Source organism: Pinus tabuliformis, chromosome 6 (assembly GCF_031772625.1).
Source record: "Pinus tabuliformis cultivar Carrire ecotype Pingquan chromosome 6, CPIR1, whole genome shotgun sequence".
Lineage (NCBI taxonomy): Eukaryota > Viridiplantae > Streptophyta > Pinopsida > Pinales > Pinaceae > Pinus > Pinus tabuliformis.
The window spans coordinates 131981786-132002131 of NC_142292.1; the positions used below are offsets into that span (position 1 = coordinate 131981786).

General features: G+C 38.0%; 1 protein-coding gene across 1 annotated transcript; it reads right to left on the bottom strand.

Moving 5' to 3' along the window:
• LOC149257710 (uncharacterized) lies at positions 1-2879 on the bottom strand. The gene is made up of 3 exons (XM_089384923.1): positions 1877-2879; positions 1172-1493; positions 1-1018 (listed from the first exon to the last, which is right to left on the bottom strand). The coding sequence occupies exons 1-3, from the start codon at positions 2877-2879 to the stop codon at positions 1-3; spliced, it is 2343 nt and encodes a 780-aa protein (XP_089241049.1).
• Positions 2880-20346: the final 17467 nt, after the last annotated feature.

Here is a 20346-nt window from a genome sequence, read left to right on the forward strand (position 1 = left end):
CTAGCGAATCGAGCCATTTTCGAAAATCATTTTGTTCCTCGCCAACCAAATTGCCCAGCTAATGATAAGGGGGAGACACGCACGGTTTGTTTCGCAGTGTGCATGATACCAGTTCTCCCATGCTATAGTGATGTTTTCACTCTCCCAGATACTCGCAATACCAAGCTCCTCTGTCACCATCTTCCATATCTGTTTAGTAATTCCACATGCAAGAAAAAGATGAGTGGTTGATTCTGACTGTTGCTTACAGAGAATGCACCAAGTGGGGCCATGCACAGATCTGCGCATGAGCTCTTCCCCAGTGGCGATCTTGTTCCAGAGTAAGCACCAGAAAAAGAGTTTAGTTCTGGGAGCGGTCTTTAATTGCCAAATGATCTTCCACCATCTCTGCACTATTTCCGGCTTTCTGTTACTAATCAAACACAGGTACCCTTCCTTGGGGGTATAAAAACCAGATTCTACCTTATCCCACATAAGCTCGTCTAGACCGTCTTTAATGTGGATATGAGACTCTCTTAATGCATTAGTGTAATCCTCCCAATCTTGATGCCATTCCAGAGGAAAATTTAGCTGTGCTGCTGATTTCCAAGCCTGTGTAAATATGGAAGAGTTCTCCTGATCCGCTATATGGGCAATAACTCCAGTATTCTGCTGCTCAAGTATTTGAACGAGCTCATGTGGGAGATAACATCTCCCGCCGCCTCCTGTCCATGGATCCATACCAATACAAGCCTTGGATCCATCATTTATTCTCCAAGTTAGATGGCTATGATTGAGAGGAAGGGAGTACAATAAAGCTTTCCACACTGTAGATATACCTGTTCTATTCCAACCAGGCAATCGAATCCAATCCATGAGATGTAGTGGCCATATGTACTTGTGGTATGAGATTGTTGTCCAGAGATTTTGCTTCGTAAGCAAAGTCCATCCCAATTTCGCAGCCAGAGCGTGAGCAAAGTGTGTGAGGTCCTTTAGGCCCCATCCTCCCCACTTTTTTGGGAGAGAGATGTTATCCCAACTGATCCAAGAAAAAAATATTTTTTCATGTTTCCCATTCCAGAGATATCTACAGCAAATTTGCCTGAGACGAGCAAGAATACCTCTGGGTATCTAGGCTAAGGCCATCCAGAAAAGAGGTGTGGCCTCCAAGACTGATTTAATGAGAACTAACCTCCCAGCTCTTGATAGGAAGCGGTGGCTCCAGTGTGATATCCGATTTTCTAATTTTGTGATCAGCCAAGTCCAATCTGCAATCTTGTGACCTGTCGGTTTGATCCAATAACCCAAATATTTGAACCCCTGATCCAACGGCTGAGGATTATATGGGAAATGTTGCAAGGCCAGTTCGGATTCTTGAGCTGATGTGAAGACCTGGGAAATATTTGATTTTGTGTGGTTGGCCATCATGCCTGTTGCCTTGAAGAAAGAGGCAAGAATCTTCTCAAAAGTAGTCGAATCCTGAACACTCCCATCCAAAAATATGATAACATCATCTACAAATAGTAGGTGTGTTAAGAAGCACTGATCAGTAATCTTCAACCCTGATAATCTGCCAATCTACTTCTCATGATAGATGAGTCTGCTTAGCCCTTCCATTACATGAAGGAAAAGTAGTAGAGAGAGAGGGCATCCCTGTCTGAGACCCCTTTCGGCATGGAAAAAGGGGAGGCGGAACCATTAATGAGTAGACTGTAAGTGGGAGAGGTTATACATGCCATTATCCAGTTTGTGAAAGGCAGAGGAAAGCCCAGATGGATAAGCAACATTTTAATATAAGTCCAGTCCACCCGATCAAAAGCCTTCGCTAAGTCAATCTTGAGAATGATACCTTTTAGATGACGAGCTCAGATAGAATGTATGGCTTCTTGTGCAGTACCAATCGCTTCATGAATTTGGCGGTCTTCAAGAAAAGAAAATTGTTCAGGGAGTATGTGCTGAGAAAGAATAGGTCTGATACGATTGGCAATGATTTTTGAAATAATCTTATAGAGACAATTGCAGAGAGATATGGGACGAAACTCATCAAAAGAGCTAGGGGAATCATTCTTAGGAATAAGGGCTATGAAGGTGGTATTGATAGCATTGTACATCCTTCCAGATGAGCGACATTCCTCCATGACCTGGAGGAGATCCAGGGCCATTATGTCATAGAAAGCCAAATAAAACTCAATAGGCCACCCATCTGGTCCCGGGCTTTTATCCTTCTTGAACCACTTCAGTACCCCCTCCAGTTCCTCCAGAGTAACTGGCGTGGTTAATTCATTTGCTTCTTCTTCACCTACAAACCGGGGAAAGAGTCCAGCCACCTGAATAATATCTGCCAGGTTGGCTTCTTGGGGAACTTTGAATAAATTCTGAAAATGTGATGTACCCAGTCTGGAGAGTTTTTGGAAATTGTCTGCCGATTCACCATTGGGAAGGGGCAGCTTCCAGATCGTATTGGTGACCTTCCTTCCTTTGGCATAATTCTGGAAAAATCTGGTATTTTCATCTCCTGCCTTCAACCATACGACCCTGCTCTTCAATCTCCATGCTTCCTCCCTTTCCTTAAGAATCTTGTCTTTCTGCAGCTCAAGCTCTATCAATCTATTTTTTCCTTCGGCTGAGGAAAATCCAAGATTCCTATCATCCATCAGGGTTTCCAGCTCTGATTCTATGTCCAGAATCTTCCGATCATCTTTGACCTTCTTCTCTTTGGCCCAAGTCATGGTTATTTGTTTAAGCTTTGAAAGATTATGACAGAAACCCTCTGCTGTCGTCCTGTGATTCGTTATAGGATGGGACACCCAGTAGTCTTTGATCAGCTTAATATATTCTTCATCTTGTAGCCAAACATGATTGAATTTAAATGGAGCCCTTGGCTTGGCTTCAGGTCCCATAATTTCCAAATATATAGGGGAGTGGTCGGATTTACCCCCTGCCCCTACCCATTGTCTGTATCTGGACAGTCTCTGGAGAAGGGGGATCTTGATCATGAATCTGTCAAGTCTCCTAGCCAGGGCAGCCTCCCCTATCCTCCAGTTCCTCCAAGTAGGCATCGACTTGTTCATGGGAATATCAGCCAAATGATGTTGTTCCAGGATGTCTTTAAAGAAATTGGACAAGGGGTCTATCTATGCGAGTGAACCCCAGGATTCCCCGAATCCCATTGAGAAGTTGAGATCACCCCCGATGATTAGCTGGTCTATAGATGTCAAGTTTGTACCAAGAAAATTCTGCCAGAATTCCTCCCTCCTCTGGCATGGACCATATACATTGATGATCCTCAAGGTCTCCCCTAACTCTGCCGAGAAGAAATCCATGCCTATGTATCCCACCCCCCCAGGTGGCAGATACATTTATTGTCCGAGGATTGTAACCGATGGCTAATCCTCCAGCCCTACCAATGGCATCCAGTGCATGGTGATGCCATCTAGGTCGCAGGCCGACGAGGGAGTGCTCAATGGCTTCAGCACTTCCCAAGGTCTCTTGCAGCATAAGGATATCAATAGGTTCGTTTTCAATCAACCTCTGCATGGCTAGTTTCTTGGAGGTACTAGCCAAACCTCTGCAGTTAAAGGAAAGGCACTTCATGGAGGAACCCCTTCTGGGGCTTTCAGTGCTCTAAGGACCCCTTCCATAGTGGATTGTTTGCCAGTTACTACCTCAACTCCAGCTTTCTGAATAGCTTTGGATAGATTAGATTTTCACCCCCGAGTTGTAAGGGCAGGGGGTCCCAGGTAGACCACCCCTAGCCCAGATTGAGAGTCGGAACCCTGAGAGGGCCTTGACCGCAGGTTGTAAGGGTGAGGCAGTATCTGGTATGATGAGGCCTCTACCTTAGAAAGAAGTGAAGTGGAATGGAGCGAAGGAGGGGATGGTGCAATGATGGGCAGGGGGGGGGGGTGAAATGGAACAAGTAACTAGAGAAACAAGAGCTACCGAAGGAGCATCAATGGAATTAGAGAATGTAGGAGATATCAAAGGGGAAGAAGAAGATGTACCCGATTTCCGAGCTACCTCCGCAGCTGCAGCAGCCCTAGCCCGGGTCATAGGTGGCGAGGGCATCCTGATTGCTTCTCCAGCCTCCTTCGACGACCATCCCACACTGAGATCCTTGGGAGCCAATGATCTTGTTCGCGAGGCCGAAATAGGGGCTTATGAAGCCATCACTGGAGCGTTTCCTTTTTGAGATGAGGGCGGGCCTGTGGAGTCTGATGTTTTCGAGAGCAGAGGGCATTCTTTGAATACATGCCCTACCTTATGACACCTTCTACAACGAAACGATACCCCCTCATAATCCAATATCTGTATCCTGGTGTAATGCCTCCACTTAGAGTGATCTTTTCTTCAAAGCCCTCCCTTGTGTCCAAATGCACCAAAATTCTTGCCAGTGCTCGGTTCTTTGACTGTACATAAGTATTATCATATTCCAAATATGTTCCAAGGTCATTACCAATCCTGATAAACACCGCCTCAGACCAGAATTGTAGAGGTAGACTGGGTAAATGTACCCAGATAGGTCCTGCCCCAATTTGTTCCCTCTCCGGGTCGAATAATGGAGACCAACGCTTGAGGAGAACTGGGGCCATCTCTATGTGCCAATATTTGGCCAGGATCAGATCTATGTATTCTGCTCTCAAAAAATGCAGGGAGAACCATCCCCGCGCCAAACTCTGAACCTTCGGCAGCTCCTGTAGAATGCCACCCCATATCTCCTATACCCAATTCATGAGCCTGGTTGTTGAGTAAGCCCTCCCTCTCACATGCCCAACGAGTACTCTGTTGGCCCTTTCCACCACCTCACCCATAGGAATATCTTCGCCGAAGGTGATGGTGAGATCCTTTGAGGACTTCTTCACGCACTTAATCTTTCGCTTTCCAGTTCTCGGCGCCGATGGGTGCTCCGCTAATGGATCTGATCCCAAATCCTTCAGGTGAGCCGCCACTTTAGGGTTAATAACAGGAGAGTCGAAGCATCCCGAAGGGAGGAAGTTAGGGTTTGACAAGTCCAGATGAGGCGATCTCTGGGGAGGCACCGGGTTGAAAGAGGGGAGCGGATCAAAATTGGGGGAGGGAGGTGTGATAGCAGAGAGAAGATTGAGCGTGCCAGGGGATAGAGGGGGGATGTCTAGACCCGGGGACTCCAGGGAGAGAGAACTGAAACGCAGCGACGACGTAGAGGATCTAGGGATCACCATGGCCAGAGAATTAGCCGGTTGAGGAGGTGCGGATTCAATAGTTGTAGGGTTAACACCGCGGCCGTAGAAAATAGACTGACCTTCATATGGGTCTTGGGAATAGTCGATCGCTTCCTCTTCATACTCCATGTCTTCCATTGACCTAAACCGCCTTCGAAACCGCCAGGCAGGAGTTAGTCGCCCGAGAAAGGTGGGACGAATGTCGACTAGTTGAATAAACAGGGTGACCACCTGTTAACAACGAATTAACTGTGAATTAATTCAAGGCTGTTTCTGGGTAAGTGCAGGAAGACGCGCTCGCCACCTGCCCGCCTGCGGCCACGTCAGAGCCCAGAAACCCATCTTCTCCCATTCTAAATCCAAAAAGGACATGGTTTACCTATTTCAACTTCTTTTATTATTAAGGTCATGTGTTATTAGGGTTCTATTTTAACCTCCTAATTAGTTTATTATTTAGGAGTTAGTAAATTAATTTACATAACTATCCACCTTAAATAACGCTTATTAAATAGCTAGTGGATAGTTAACATAAAATTGGTTATAGTTATCAAATAATGTCCATTAAGTAGAGAGTACTCATAAAGGATGGGGCCACAAGTAGTTTGGGTTTTGTTATTGAAAATCAATTTAGAGAATTAGAAGGCTAACAAATGTTTTATCTTTTGTTCTGTAATTGGAGTTTTGCTCAGGCCTGAGAGGCATGTGAATATTGTTTTCTTTATTCTGAAAATCATCAATACAAGGGTTATATTTCATATATCTCAACTCATTTGTCTCTTGTATTTGATTTTCTATCAATTTAAATATGAGCATTAAATATTATTGTAATTGGTGTCATAACTTTATCTATGATTGTGCTTATCCATATTTTAGTGAAATAAAATTAACTACAGATATGTTATGTTCTGGCATATTTAGATAGCATATATATTTTCCATTTGATAAGTAAATATGCAGTTGTGAAAGAATACATGAAAAAAACACAAGTGGTTTCACCTAGTTGGACACACTTATAACCCTATTCGTCTACCTTCAAGTAATTCCACAATAGACAACACCAAGATATAAAATTGTCTTCCAGATAGCCTCGATGTGTCAATATCCCTCTAGGTGCACCTAAAACAATCTTACATAAAACTATTGATGTCCTCTTACTATTGTACACCAAGGACAACACTTGATGAGATCACTCTCATGTACTAGTGGAGACTGAAAAAATTACATCAAGCATATAATTCATCACAACCTTTGAGAAATTGGCAATATGCAAAGAAGTCTTATCTAATTCCTTGCCAAATAATGTTTTATTAATGGCGTCAAGGAGGAAATTAGAGAACAATTCATGATGCAGTTCCCACCTCCCTAGTTAGATGCCTATGAGAGAGCTAAGGAAGTAGAGATGGTGATAAATGCATATACCAAGAGACCTTAATTCACTTATTACACTCATCAACCTTGTGAATCCACCAAAATAATGCTCCTTCCCCTTCCCTCCCCCCAACCTCAACCATTTGAGAATCCAAAAGGTGTCCCCAAAAGAAATGGAAAAACACCAACATCTCAAACTTTGTTATAATTGTGATGAATGATATTTAAAAGGGAAAGAATATAAAGAACAAAAATGATTCACATGGATGTCTCCTTCCAAGAATAATTAGAAGACATTCCAACAAAGGACACGCTTGAACTAGAAATACAAAAGACAAGCCTAAAGAAGAAACAACTTTACAACCCCTTGTGAGGAACCCCAAATTTACCTCCATGTTTTATCTAACTATTCAAGTACTTTAACCATTAAAGTTGATTGAATACATCAAGAGCCTCAAGTTGGCTCTTTTGATTGAAAATGATAGCACTCATAATTTTTTTTAGTGGTTGAAGAAGCCCATTGTCATGTCCATGCCATACACAAATTTTATATCTTGATAGCTTGCGATGGTATGATAAAATGTCAAGGATAATGTGAAAACATGAAACTTCAAATGGAAGAGTATCTCTTAAATTTCACATGTTTTCTATTTAAATGGGTGGTATGGATGTTGCTGTCAATGAAAAATGGTTATGTAACTTGGGATCTATCACCATAGATTTCAATTACTTATATATGAGCTTCATTAAAAGAGGGCATAAACACACCTTCTAGGGCTTTATGTATGGTTCCATTGAAATTATTAGCTCTCACTATATGGAGAAGCTATTGAAGGAAGGCCACTTAGACATTTTTTTTCGATTCAATGCTAATAAGGTGGTGGAAACCCTCTGCATGAGATTCACCATGATTTCCAAATAAAATTGGACAAAAATCAAAGTATTGAAGCATCTCATGGCATATAACCGTCAAATGGCGAACATCACCATCGTGTCCCATTTATTTTAAGTATTGATCCACCCAACACAAACTATTGCACAAAAGAATAAAAGAAGATAATTTAGGAACTATGGGAGGCTAATTTCATACATCCTAGTACCAATTCTTACTTATCACCTATGGTCATGGTATTAAAGAAACAAGGAAATCGGTGAATGTAAACTGATTTTTCGACACTTAATGAATTGAACATTAAATACAAATCTCCCATTCTAGTTATGAATGACTTCTTAGATGAGCTTCATGTTGAAATATGACAACAAGAATATTCCAATTTAATTTGTCCTTGAATTAAATTGTGAATTAAAATCGAATTTAGTCTTAACAACTACTTGGAAATAATTAATTAATTAATTTTAAATTAATTAGTTGGAGAAATTCAAGTTAGAAGTCTTTCTGAAGTCATGCAAGAGTTATCCCTTTGATTTGTAATTAGTTAACTCAGTTTATTGAGTTAATTCTAGTTAAATTAGTTCCAAACTAATTGAGGAACTAATAGTGAGTTAAGAGTCAGTTGATGCATTAATGCACTCAACTAGTGCTACTCCAGTTAACTGAAGATTTCCTCATCAGAAACTCATGCATTTCTATTCTGAGAAAGACCCAGTTGAGATAAATGTTCAAGGACAATGTACTATCAGTTGCATGTGTTTTCTCATGGAGAAAACTCATGCATGTAGTCAAGGATTCATCCTTGAGGATTGCACAAGTTTGAAGGCTGGTATTCCACTTGGTAATAGAATAATCATCCACAAGGAACAATGAAAGGAAATAGGAGCTTGGAGGGAAGAGAGGAAGGCTGGAGAGAAGCCAAGATTGCCTGTGAGCCTCTGTGAGGATTGTACTGAGAGATGACTAGCTGTGAGAGCTAAGGCTTTGTATAATTCCTATGTATTTCCACCATGTATGATAATACAATAGTGTGGGGTTTTTATCTAAGGATTTCCCCAAAAGTATTTTCATTTGTGTTGTGCCATTGATTCTTCTTCTTCTGGTTATATTGTTCAACTCAATCTTTAAGCTTCCAAAAATTGATAGTAGAACTAGGTTATAGTGTTCTGCTTTGATTTATATTGCATTATCAGGTTAACCTATCCTAGATTTTCTACATGGTATCAGAACTGTGAAAAGTATACTGAGAAAAGAATTCAAAGTTTGAAGTTCGAGGTTGCAGGTGCAAATTGAATTCATATCATACTTCAAGGTTGACCAATGGCATTCTATGGCTTGAGACTCGAGTATGCCTTGGAAGGTAACTCGAATTACATAGCATGGAAAGATAGAATGGAGGATGTATTAGAAGAAAATGGCTTGAAGGAATTCATTGATCAAGAAATCCCAAAGCCAACTTCAACTAATGCACAAGAGTTGGTTGAGTGGAAGAAGTGTGTGGCGAAAATGAGATGGATCATCCTTTAGGGATTTCAAGACCATATTGTCTCGAGTCTTCATGGGAAGGATATTCCATTTTCAATGTGGAAGACATTGAAGGACCTCTACCAGAACAATAGTGACCAGAGGAAATTGGCGCTCAAGGATAAGCTTCGAAGAATCAAGATGGAGAAGGGTGATACTATTTCCACATATTTGAACAAGCTCACCACCTGCAGAGATGAGCTTGGCAATGTGGGAACAACTACTGCCGATGATGATATGGTGAGCCTCGCTCTCCTTGGCCTTCCAAAGAGTTGGAATAGCTACCAAGAATCTATGAATGGAAGGGAGATACTGCCAGATTGGGAACGACTGTGGTCAAATCTTATGCAGGAGGAGATCAGAAGGAGCACATGAGATGGTTCTTAATCCAAGAGTGATGATGAAGAAAATTTTGCCTTAGCAAGTAAGGCAAGGAAAGGAAAGGGGAAGGCTTCCCATTTCAAATCGAATTCTTCTCATGGAGGGAAGAAGGGTGACATGTCTAAAGTAAGATGATTTAATTGTCACAAGATGGGATCTTTGGAAGGATCGGAAGGTGAGGCATTAGCCTCTCAGTTTGAAATGGACTTTACCCTCATCGCATGCATGGTGTCATCAATGATGGGTTGTGTCTAGTATCTTGACAGTGGAGCCTCATTCCACATGATCAGTGACAAAAATTTATTCACTACCTTGGAGAAGAAAGACCTCAAGATGCGCATAGAGATGGGTGATGAAGGAATGTATAGTGTTTCAGGAGTAGGCACGGTTTCTTTTCAGAGGGAGCATGGAGCTCCTCTCACCTTGACAGATGTGATGTATGTGCCTGGACTAAAGAAGAACTTGGTATCGATCACGATGTTGGAGGACAAAGGCTACGATGTTGTCTTTAGTAAAGGAAAGGCATTCCTAAGACACATAGCCATGGTTTAGACCAAGAGGATAGGGATTCGGGTGAAGAATCTCTATAAACTAGAGGTAGATGATTGTGCAACATTGACTACGAAAGAAGAATTGGTGCAAATCCAAGACATTGGCGAGTTGTGGCACAGGAAGTTGGGCCATTTGCATCATGGGGCTTTAAAGATAATGCAACAGATATCTACAGGACTTCCCAAAGGTAAACTTGAGCAAGTTGACACATGCAAAGGTTGTACCTTGGGAAAGTACACCAAGTATTCCTTTCATGATCGAGACAGTCGAGCAGAGGCTATCTTAGAGTGAGTTCATACTGATTTGTGTGGACCATTCTCGACGAAATCCAAAACGAAGCAAAGGTATTATGTGATTTTCATTGATGAATATTCTCATAAATGATGGATTTATTTCATGCAAAAGAAGGACCAAATTTTCACAAAGTTTTGAGAGTTCAAAGTTTGGTCAAGAAAGAGTTAGGAAAGAAGATCAAGGCCTTGAGAAGTGACAATGGTGGAGAATATGTCTCTCAAGAGTTTAAGGACTTTTGTGCAGTGAAAGGAATTAAACAAGAGTTGACAACACCTCATAACCCACAACAGAATAGGGTGGCTGAGAGGAAGAATAGAACTACTGTAGGGGTAGCATGGGAAATGCTACATGAACAAGGCCTACCACTTCACTTGTGGGTTGAGGCATGCAACACAGTGGTCTATTTGCAGAATAGAAGCCTGCATCGCATACTTGGGATGAAACACCAAAGGAAGCTTTCTCCGATAAGAGACCAGATGTGGGTCACTTCAGGATCTTTAGCTCATCAGTATATTACCATGTGACAGAGGATGCACAGAAGAAGCTTGAGTCGACAATAGAGTTGGGGATATTTGTGGGGTACACTGATACACCTCACAACTATCGGGTGTAATTGCCTACCAATCGAAGGATAATGGTTCACAAAGATCTCAAGTTTGATGAGCAGAAGACCATGCCAGTTTCCCTTGAGAGGGAGCTCCAACTACAGGCAATGGAGGAACTATTGGTTCCTAAGGAGGAGGAGCCTCAGACTGATGTGGAGCAACCGCATGTAGAGGTTCCAGGAGTGGAGACATCCACTCAAGCAGAGGCTTCCAGAGATGGATGGAAGCGTACAAGAGAAGCTGACAAATTGTTGGAGGATGCGAGAGAGAATGTGGGAGTACCATCTTCTCAGCGCAGACAGAGGAGGAAACCTGAGAGGTACACTGGATACATGGCCCTTGCTGGGGAATGTGTTCAGACCGAGCCATCTTCCTTTGAGGAAGCAGTGCAGCAGCCGATTTGGGTTGATGCTATGGTGGAGGAGTATGACTCCATAGTTCATAATAGTGTTTGGGACGTGGTTTTGAGACCGAAGAACAAGTCAGTTATGAGTTCTTGTTTGCTATACAAGGTAAAGCAAGCTGATGATGGTAGTGTGGAGAAGCATAAGGCAAGATTTGTTGCATGTGGCTTTTCATAGGTCAAGGGGATTGACTATGATGAGAATTTTTCTCTTGTCGCAAGGTACTCATCTATCTAACCTACGTTGGCACTATCAACACATATGGGTTGGAAGATCCATCAGATGGATGCGAAGACTGCATTCCTCAATGGTCAGATTGAGGAAGAGGTGTACATAGAGCAGCCGGAAGGTTTTGAGACCTTTGATCATGAGTCGCATGTGTTCCGACTCAAGAGAGCGTTGTATGGGCTGAAGCAAGCACCTTGTTCTTGGTACACCATGATAGACGACTACTTCACTGGGTTGGGCTTCACAAAGAGTGAAATGGATGTGAACCTGTACCACATCGTGGTGAAAGGTAAGCTGTCGACCATCGTACTTTATGTAGATGATCTCATATTGACTGGTGATGATTAGTTGATTGTGTCTTGCAAGGGGGACCTTGCAAGAGAATTCGAGATGAAAGACATGGGTCTCATGCATTACTTCCTTGGCATGGAAGTGTGGCAGAAGGATGGGGAGTTGTTTGTGTCTCAGGGAAAGTATGCCAACGAGATACTCAGGAGATTCCACATGGAGAAGTGCAAGCCCATGCAGACTCCTCTAGCAGGTAACTAGAGGAAGGAGGTTGCTACTTCAAGAGAAGTGGTAGAGGCTACTGTGTACAAGCAGTTTGTGGGTTCATTGATGTACTTAGTGAACACATGACCAGATTTGTGCTATGCGGTGAACCAACTGAGTCAAGTGATGGTTCAACCTACCAAGATGTTTTGGAAGGCGGAAAAGCATGTATTGAGATACCTCAGAGGCACATCTCAGTATGGATTATGGTGCAGGTGGGCAGAGGGAGTGAAGCTACAAGGCTTCACTGATGCAGATTGGGCAGGAAGTCCATCAGATTAGAAGAGCACATCAGGAGGGATTTTTAACCTTGGGTCAGTGGCAATTTCTTGGTACAGCAAGAAACAGAGGTCAGTTGCACTCAGCTCAGAAAAGGTAGAATACATGGCTACAAGTCAGGCAACATGTGAGGCATCTGGATGCGGAAAATCCTAGTTGGTTTGTTTGATCAGAGGATGGATCCAACTGTGATCTATTGTGATAATCAGAGTTGTATCAAACCCTCTGAGAATCTAGTATTTCATGATAGGTCTAAGCACATCGACATCCAGTATCATCATCTCAGAGATTGTGTAGTGAGGAGGATCATGTTGCTGCAGTATATTTCGACAGAGGAGCAAGATGCTGACATTTTGACAAAGGCATTGTCAAAGTGTAAATTAGAGTTCCATAGAGACACGATTGAGGTGGCAAATAATTCCTTTCTTGTTGAAAGGGGGTGTTGAAATATGGCAAGAAGAATATTCCAATTTAATTTGTCCTTGAATTAAATTGTGAATTAAAATCGAATTTAGTCTTAATAGCTACTTGGAAATAATTTATTTATTTATTTTAGATTAATTAGTTACAGAAATTCAAGTTAGAAGTATTTCTGAAGTCATGCAAGAGTTATCCCTTAAATTAAGGAGATAAGATTGAGTTATATTTGAGTTGTAATTAGTTAAATCAGTTTACTGAGTTAAGTCCAGTTGAAGTAGTTCCAAACTGTTTGAGGAACTAATAGTGAGTTAATAGTCAGTTGATCATTAATGCACTCAACTAGTGCTACTGCAGTTAACTGAAGATTCCCTCATCTAAAACTCATGCATGTCTATTATGAGAAAGACCCGGTTGAGATAAATGTTCAAGGGCAGTGTACTATCAGTTTCATGTGTTTTCTCATGGAGAAAACTCATGCATGTAGTCAAGGATTCATCCTTGAGGATTGCGCAATTTTGAAGGCTGCTATTCCACTTGGTAATAGAATAATCATCCACAAGGAAGAATGCAAGGAAATAAGATCTTGGAGGGCAGAGAGGAAGGCTGGAGAGAAGCCAAGATTACCTGTGAGAATCTGTGAAGATTGTACTGAGAACTGGCTAGCTGTGAGAGCTAAGGCTTTGCATAATTCCTATGTATTTCCACCATGTATGATAATACAATAGTGTGGGGTTTTTCTCTGAGGATTTCCCCAAAAGTATTTTCATGTGTATTGTGCCATTGGTTCTTCTTCTTCTGGTTATATTATTCAGCTCGATCTTTAAGCTTTCACAAATTGATAGTAGAAGTAGGTTATAGTATTCTGCTTTCATTTATATTGCATTATCAGGTTAACCTATCCCAAATTTTCTACACTTCATGGATCCAAGTTTTTCATTGAATTGGGCCATCTTTTAAGACATCACCAAATATATATGAAGGAGGTGGGCATCCGTAAGAACACTTTCTACACATATAAAGGTCATTGTGAGTTTTCATTGTATTGAATGGACTTTGACTTTAAAAGATCAAGTGGGATTGCTTGCCTTCACAAATATTATATAGATCTGTTTATTAAACTTGAAGGATTACATCTTCATGATAGGTTCTTGTGGGTGTCCTTGAGAAGGAAGCACACTTTTAAGAAAATTTTATTTGGTGGATTCTACTTTCCCTCAATTTCATCACCTTGTGCCATTATAGATCTTGGAAACCCTCCTTCATAGATCAACAACCTAAAATATCAAAATTCATGGCTATTGGAAACAATTTTGTGAGGGTTTTCAATGCAATAACTAGTGCATGAAATGAATAGGGCATGGCCTTTGATATGTTCGTTTGGTCACATAGGTAGTGGATTTCCAATAAAATTTTTTATGTCATACTTCTATTGATAGAGCCATGACACCTTATGGTAAGTACCAAATTTTCCTAAGAGGCTCTAATCCTTGTTCATTCTCACCTTTTTCAATTTTGTCTTTTCTTCTTTCCTCACAAACAATGACCACTGCTCTCATAATTCTTGGTATGGTTAGATTGTAAATATTGATAGCCTAACCATATATATTATGAGCCATAGACCCTCCAACTTAAAGAAAATGATAAATTATTTGTAGAAGCATTCTTAGGAGGAAAAAGATGATCTATCTCTTGAACAAATGCGTGCATATACTCAACCAAATTCATGTCACCTTATGACTCTTTTGGAGATCCTTCCTTCATAGGAAATCAATGTATTCAGTTGTTGACATCTCTATTCAGTTTGACCACACTTATAGCTTATACAATGTTCCAAACTACCGAATCAAACATAGTTACTAACCGAAGGGGTATTGTACCGAGTTTTCACTTTTTTAGAGGTTGAAAAAAATCATCTGATTTTGAAAAGTGTTAATTCAGAATACACCTTTTTTTGGAGCATATTTTTGACACTCAAATTTTATTTTTTTTTATTATTTTTATTTTTTTTAAATGTTAGCGATTTTCATGCAATTTTGAAAAGTATTGATGCAACATCAACTCCTTTTTTGGGGGCTTATTTTTGACACTTCAAATTTTTCGATATATTAAGTATGGATAATTTTTTTTAAATGTTAGTGATTTTCATGTGGATTTTGAAAGCACCAATCCTTTTTTTGACACTTTAAATTTTCTTATGTCCTAAGTATGCACAATTTATTTAATCATTTTTGAAGTTGTCTTATCCCTCTTCTTATTTTTTGTTCTAAGATGTTTGTTTTTTAAGGGTTTTCCAAGCTTGTGTTTTTTGTTTTTCTTCGCAATATTTTTTTATAATGATTTTTTTTTGCAAATTTAAAAAATTAACATTTTGAAGTTATATATATATATATATATATATATATATATATATATATATATATATATATATATATATCAATACACATAAAATAATTGTCACAAAAAATAATAATTTTCAACATTTGAAAAAAAACACACATTTTACATATATATAATTAAAAAAAATAAGTATTTAGGGACCTTTTAGTTAAAAAATACATGTTAAATAAAAGTCTTTTATGAAAAAAATTGAATAGAAAAAGTTGGAAAAACAACAATTTGTATAAAAAAATTATGAATTTTATGTTCAAAGATAATAACATTTGAAGTTTCTTTTAGAAAAAATAGTTATTCACATAAACTTTTAAGTAAAAATAACAAAAATAAAAGGTTTGAACAAAAAAAAGGTTAAACTATTATCTTTAAAGAAAAAATCAAAACAATAAAATAAAAAAAAAATCGTAAAAAAAAATATTAGGAAAAAAAGGCTTTAAAACAAACGAGAAAAATAAAAACATTTAAAGAAAAAAAGGGCAAAACAATATTTAGCTTAAAAAATTAAAAAAATAAAAGAAAATAAATAAAACACTTTTGTTTAAAAAAGATAAATTAAAAAATAAAAAAATAAAAAATAAACACTAAAATGTTACTAAAAATTTAAAATAAATAAATATAATTATAATTAATCAAAAAATAATATATATATATATATATATATATATATATATATATATATATATATATATTTTTTTTTTTTGAAAACAATTAAAACTAAAAACATTAAAAATATAAATAAAATAATTAAATATATAGTTTCGGAGTTTCAGATCTTTTCTGCGGTAGTTTCGGATCTTCTCTGCGGTCTTCTGATCAACCTATGTTCTTCTGATCAACCTATGTAAAAATCCTCATGTCATCTCAAGAAAATTAGGTCTAAGATCAAGGTTCTGAAGCATGTCCATCCGGAAATGCGTACTTCCAGCAATGCCATGGGAATCATAAACAGTTTTAGGCATCGAGACTCTCTCGCTACAACAAGAAGCCAACTATTATTTACCGAGAGATCTAGACAGCAGTAATACTCGTTCTTCCAGGGGATCTCGCCAAGCACTCCGTGTCTGAGTCCGGTTATCACCAGCGCTTAGAGTCCGGCTCTCTTTTGAGGATTTCTTTTATAGCCAGCATCTGATCGGGGGGAATCATATTCTGAATTGAAACATGTAGCAAATGTTGTTCAGTCGTGCGCGTAAAGGTCCTGGTAAGAGGATATTTTTATAATAATGTTATAAAGAACAAAACAGTGTTGTTAGGGTTACATTGGAGAACTGGTGACCGACATCCATTTCTTCTTTTTAAACCTAAATAGTTCTAGATCTAGATCTAGGTGGCTACGTTCTAGATCTAATTTTCTGCGGCTAAATCTAGATCTAATCTTATCTTCTGTCTTATTTCTCTGTGGCTGGGTTTTACGGGGAAGTAAAATATGGCTTCTAGCTTCGCGAAAATAGCTGCTGGCTCATCCGCTTTTGGAGGGCAAGCTCCTGCCCATATCGTCAGTGAAGCCCCAATTCCCACTGTCCAGGTGGTCCAGGCCTCACTCGATGAGGCTTTGAAGTTTTCTGAAAGTGCTCTAATCTGCCAGTTCAATGGTTTTTGGCCGCGACTGACAGCTCTCCACAATTGGATCTCGGAGGTATAGAAGCCTATTATTTCTAATTAAATTAATATCTACCCCTGTGCTAGGGGTTTCTGTAGATTTTGAAAATCCTGAAAGCAGACAATGTATTCTAGATTCTGGCCCTTGGTTTTGGGAGAAATCAGGGCTATTCATGAAGCCATGGAACCTATCATTTGATCCCTCTACAGCAACTATAACCTCAACACCAGTTTGGGTGAGATTGCCAAGCCTACCCTTGCATCTATGGAATCTCTCCTCGCTAAAAGCCATTGGAAATGCAATTGGGAAATTTTACTGCAGGTGCCCAGAAACAGAGGAATATGCCAGAACCACCTATGCACGCATCTATGTGGAAATGGACTTCAGCGCCATATTCCCAGCTGAAATAAACCTAACAAGTAAAGACTATGTGTGGAACTAGAAACTCGATTATGAAAGTGTCCTCTTCAGATGTCGATCCTGCTTTGAGACAGGCCATCTAGCCAAAAATTGCCCAAAAGCCTCCCAGAAAAATTCTGCTAGAAAAAACCACCACAGATCTACATGGTGGGAAGGAGCACAAAAAGAACACTACACTATCATCAAAGAAGAATACTCTAGAGAAAACTCTGAATCACTAGAAATCGGGCAAGAAAGAAACAACTCTCAACACAAGCGGGGAGAAAGTCCCGCCCAACAGATCAACAGTTATGAAGATTCGAATACCACACAAAATAAATCTTCATTTAACAGCAAATCAGATCTCCTAGACCAAACTTCTTCTCCGACTATTCTCAAAAGGACGAACACAATAGATCGCGAAGCTAAAACACCAATGTCCCAAGAACTAGAAGAGATGAAAGAGATGCAAGATAAAGGAAGTTGGAAGACCGTAGAGAAAAAAAAGAAAGCTACAACACCAATCTCACCAAGAAAGACGAGGAGCCAGATAATTAAAAACTAAGAAAATTATAGGTCCGATAGACCAATTTGGTCTCAATGGACGTTAACCATCATCATCATCATCAATGTTTTTTTTTATATATTCCTTTTAATGTTATATATATATATATATATATATATATATAATTTGTTTTAAAATTAATATTTATTATGATTTTTTTATTTATTTTTAATTGGTTTTAATTTGTATTTATTTTTTTTATTTGTTATTTTAATTATTAAATTTGTTTTTTTTTTTTTTTTTTTTTTTTTTTTTACCGATGTATTTTTGTTTTTCGTTTGTTTTTTAATTTTTTTGTTTAAATTTTTCTCTTTTATAAATTAATTTTATTTTTTTATCCATTATTTTAGGATTGATTTTATTTATTTTTATATAATTTTTTATGTTTGATTTTTTATTATTTTTTATTTTGTGGGTGGCATAAAGACACAAGGGCCTGGTTAAACTATTGGGAGATCAACGAGAATGATGCATTGCAAAACATAAATAACATTAAAGATATTGTTACTTCTAAGTTCAAAGAAAAAATGTGTTGTGAGAAAGATTTAGCAGCTAAAAGAAAATTAAGTTATTATAAGAAGGTCATTAACCCCACCCTAGAAGATCAAAAGTATCTCTCTATTTTAACTAGCTCAAAGAAGAAAATTAATATAACAAAGATTAGAACGAATTCTCATGAGTCCCATAATGAAACAGGTCGTTGGGCAGTTCCTAAAACACCATGGATGAAAAGGATCTGCCATATATGTGAGAATAGGAACATCGAGGATGAAAACCACTTCCTCTTAGAGTGCCCCACATACAACCACATTAGATCTCAGTTTCACAATCTTTGTTACAATACTGACCTTCCTAGCCTTTTACAATGTCAAAATTATAGTGAGCTCGGGAGGCTTCTCGCCAAGATTTTTGAGCATAGGAATAAAATCTTAAATCAAAATAAATAATTTGTTTCTTTAGGTCCGATAGACCAATGTTTGGTCTCAGCAAACGTTAACCATCATCATCATCATCATCATCATCATCATCATCATCATCATCATCATCATCATCATCATCATCATCATCATCATCATCATATATATATATATATATATATATATATATATTAACTTTTTTATTTATTTTTGTTTTAGTTTTATATTTTTAATTTTTCTATGTTTAATTTTTATTTATTTATTATTTATTTTTTTCAAGTCCGTGTTGATCATCAACTAGTAACCCGACCCCACTATGTATCAAATTGATACTTCATTTGAAAGTTTTCGTTATAATGGATCAAGTAAATCCTCATAGTGAGTCAATTTCATGGTTGATTTTTAACTTTTCATTGCAATGGGTTGAGTTTGCCTCCACTACGTGTCAACTTGATGGTTGATTTTTAAATTTTCGTTGTAGTCTGTCAAGTTGTCTTAGGCTAAGATTTTTAAATAGCTATACTTTTAGCATTTAAAAAATAAATTATTCTTGGTATATGACTCATTCATTCAGTTTTCATTTAAAAAAAAATAGTCATATAATTCTTCCATGGTTGAAATATGTTGAAAACTTAAGGTTTGTTGTAATCATGATATTTGGTTTTAATCTCACAATTGAGTTTTTTTCAAAATATTAAAGTCTTCCTGAGTCATGACATTTTATTTTTAATGTTATGGTTGAAAATAGTTATAATTTTAGGGTTTTTTAGAGTCATGATATTTTATCTTTAACGTCAAAACCGAAAATTATTGGAATTTTAGGGTTTTGGGGAGTCACGATATTTTAGCTTTAACGCCATGACTAAAATTGTTGGAAATTTAAGGTTTTTCAAAGACATGATATTATATCTTTAATGTCATCCCTAATTTTTTTGGAATTTTATAGTTTTCAAAGTCATGATATTTTATCTTTAATGCTATTGCTAAAAAATGTTGAAAATTTACCTCGAGAAAAATGTTGATTCAACATCAACACTTTTCATTTTCAGGACATTTTTCATGATTTTTGCGCAAAAAAAAATGGTTTTTATTTCCATTTTTAAAAATGCTGAAAATTTACCCAAACAAATTTGTTGTTCAAGAATCAACACTTTTCGTTTTGCGTTGTCATTTTATGTTTTTTGGGGATTTTTTGGATAGAGTTCTTGGTTTGAGGATACAGTTCTCATTTGATTGGTAGTTTTGTTATTATTGAAATCTACCTTAAACCTATCCATTATCATTTATTTGATAATCACCAAATCTTATGTGACATCCTTGATTTTTGATTGAAAAAATCCTATGGTGTGGAGAACCTCAAAGCTTAACTTTTCAAACATAGCCTTTTGGTTTTAGCAATCCATATCATGGACCTATTTAACTACATGGTGACCCATGATTTCCACCTTCTTGGACCTCCCATAACATTCATCACTTTTACAATATGGAGAGTAGATTGAATCTAGTAACTAACACAATATTATGGTTTCCCATATCTTAGCTAAGATATTTGACATGGCTTTAGGAATTCACAATGTCTCCAAATGGGTAGATACAATGAGGTTGAGGTCCAAAGAAAAAGTAGGATTCAAAAGGAACCATTGTACCACTGATCATATCTTTTAAATTCCATCATTAAGGAGGCTAAGGAAGAGAATGATAAAGTATAGTGTTTCTTCATGAACTTCTACAAGGTATTCGACATAGACCCTCAACCTTTGTTAATTTATAGGATAAAGTTTTTGGTTTTATA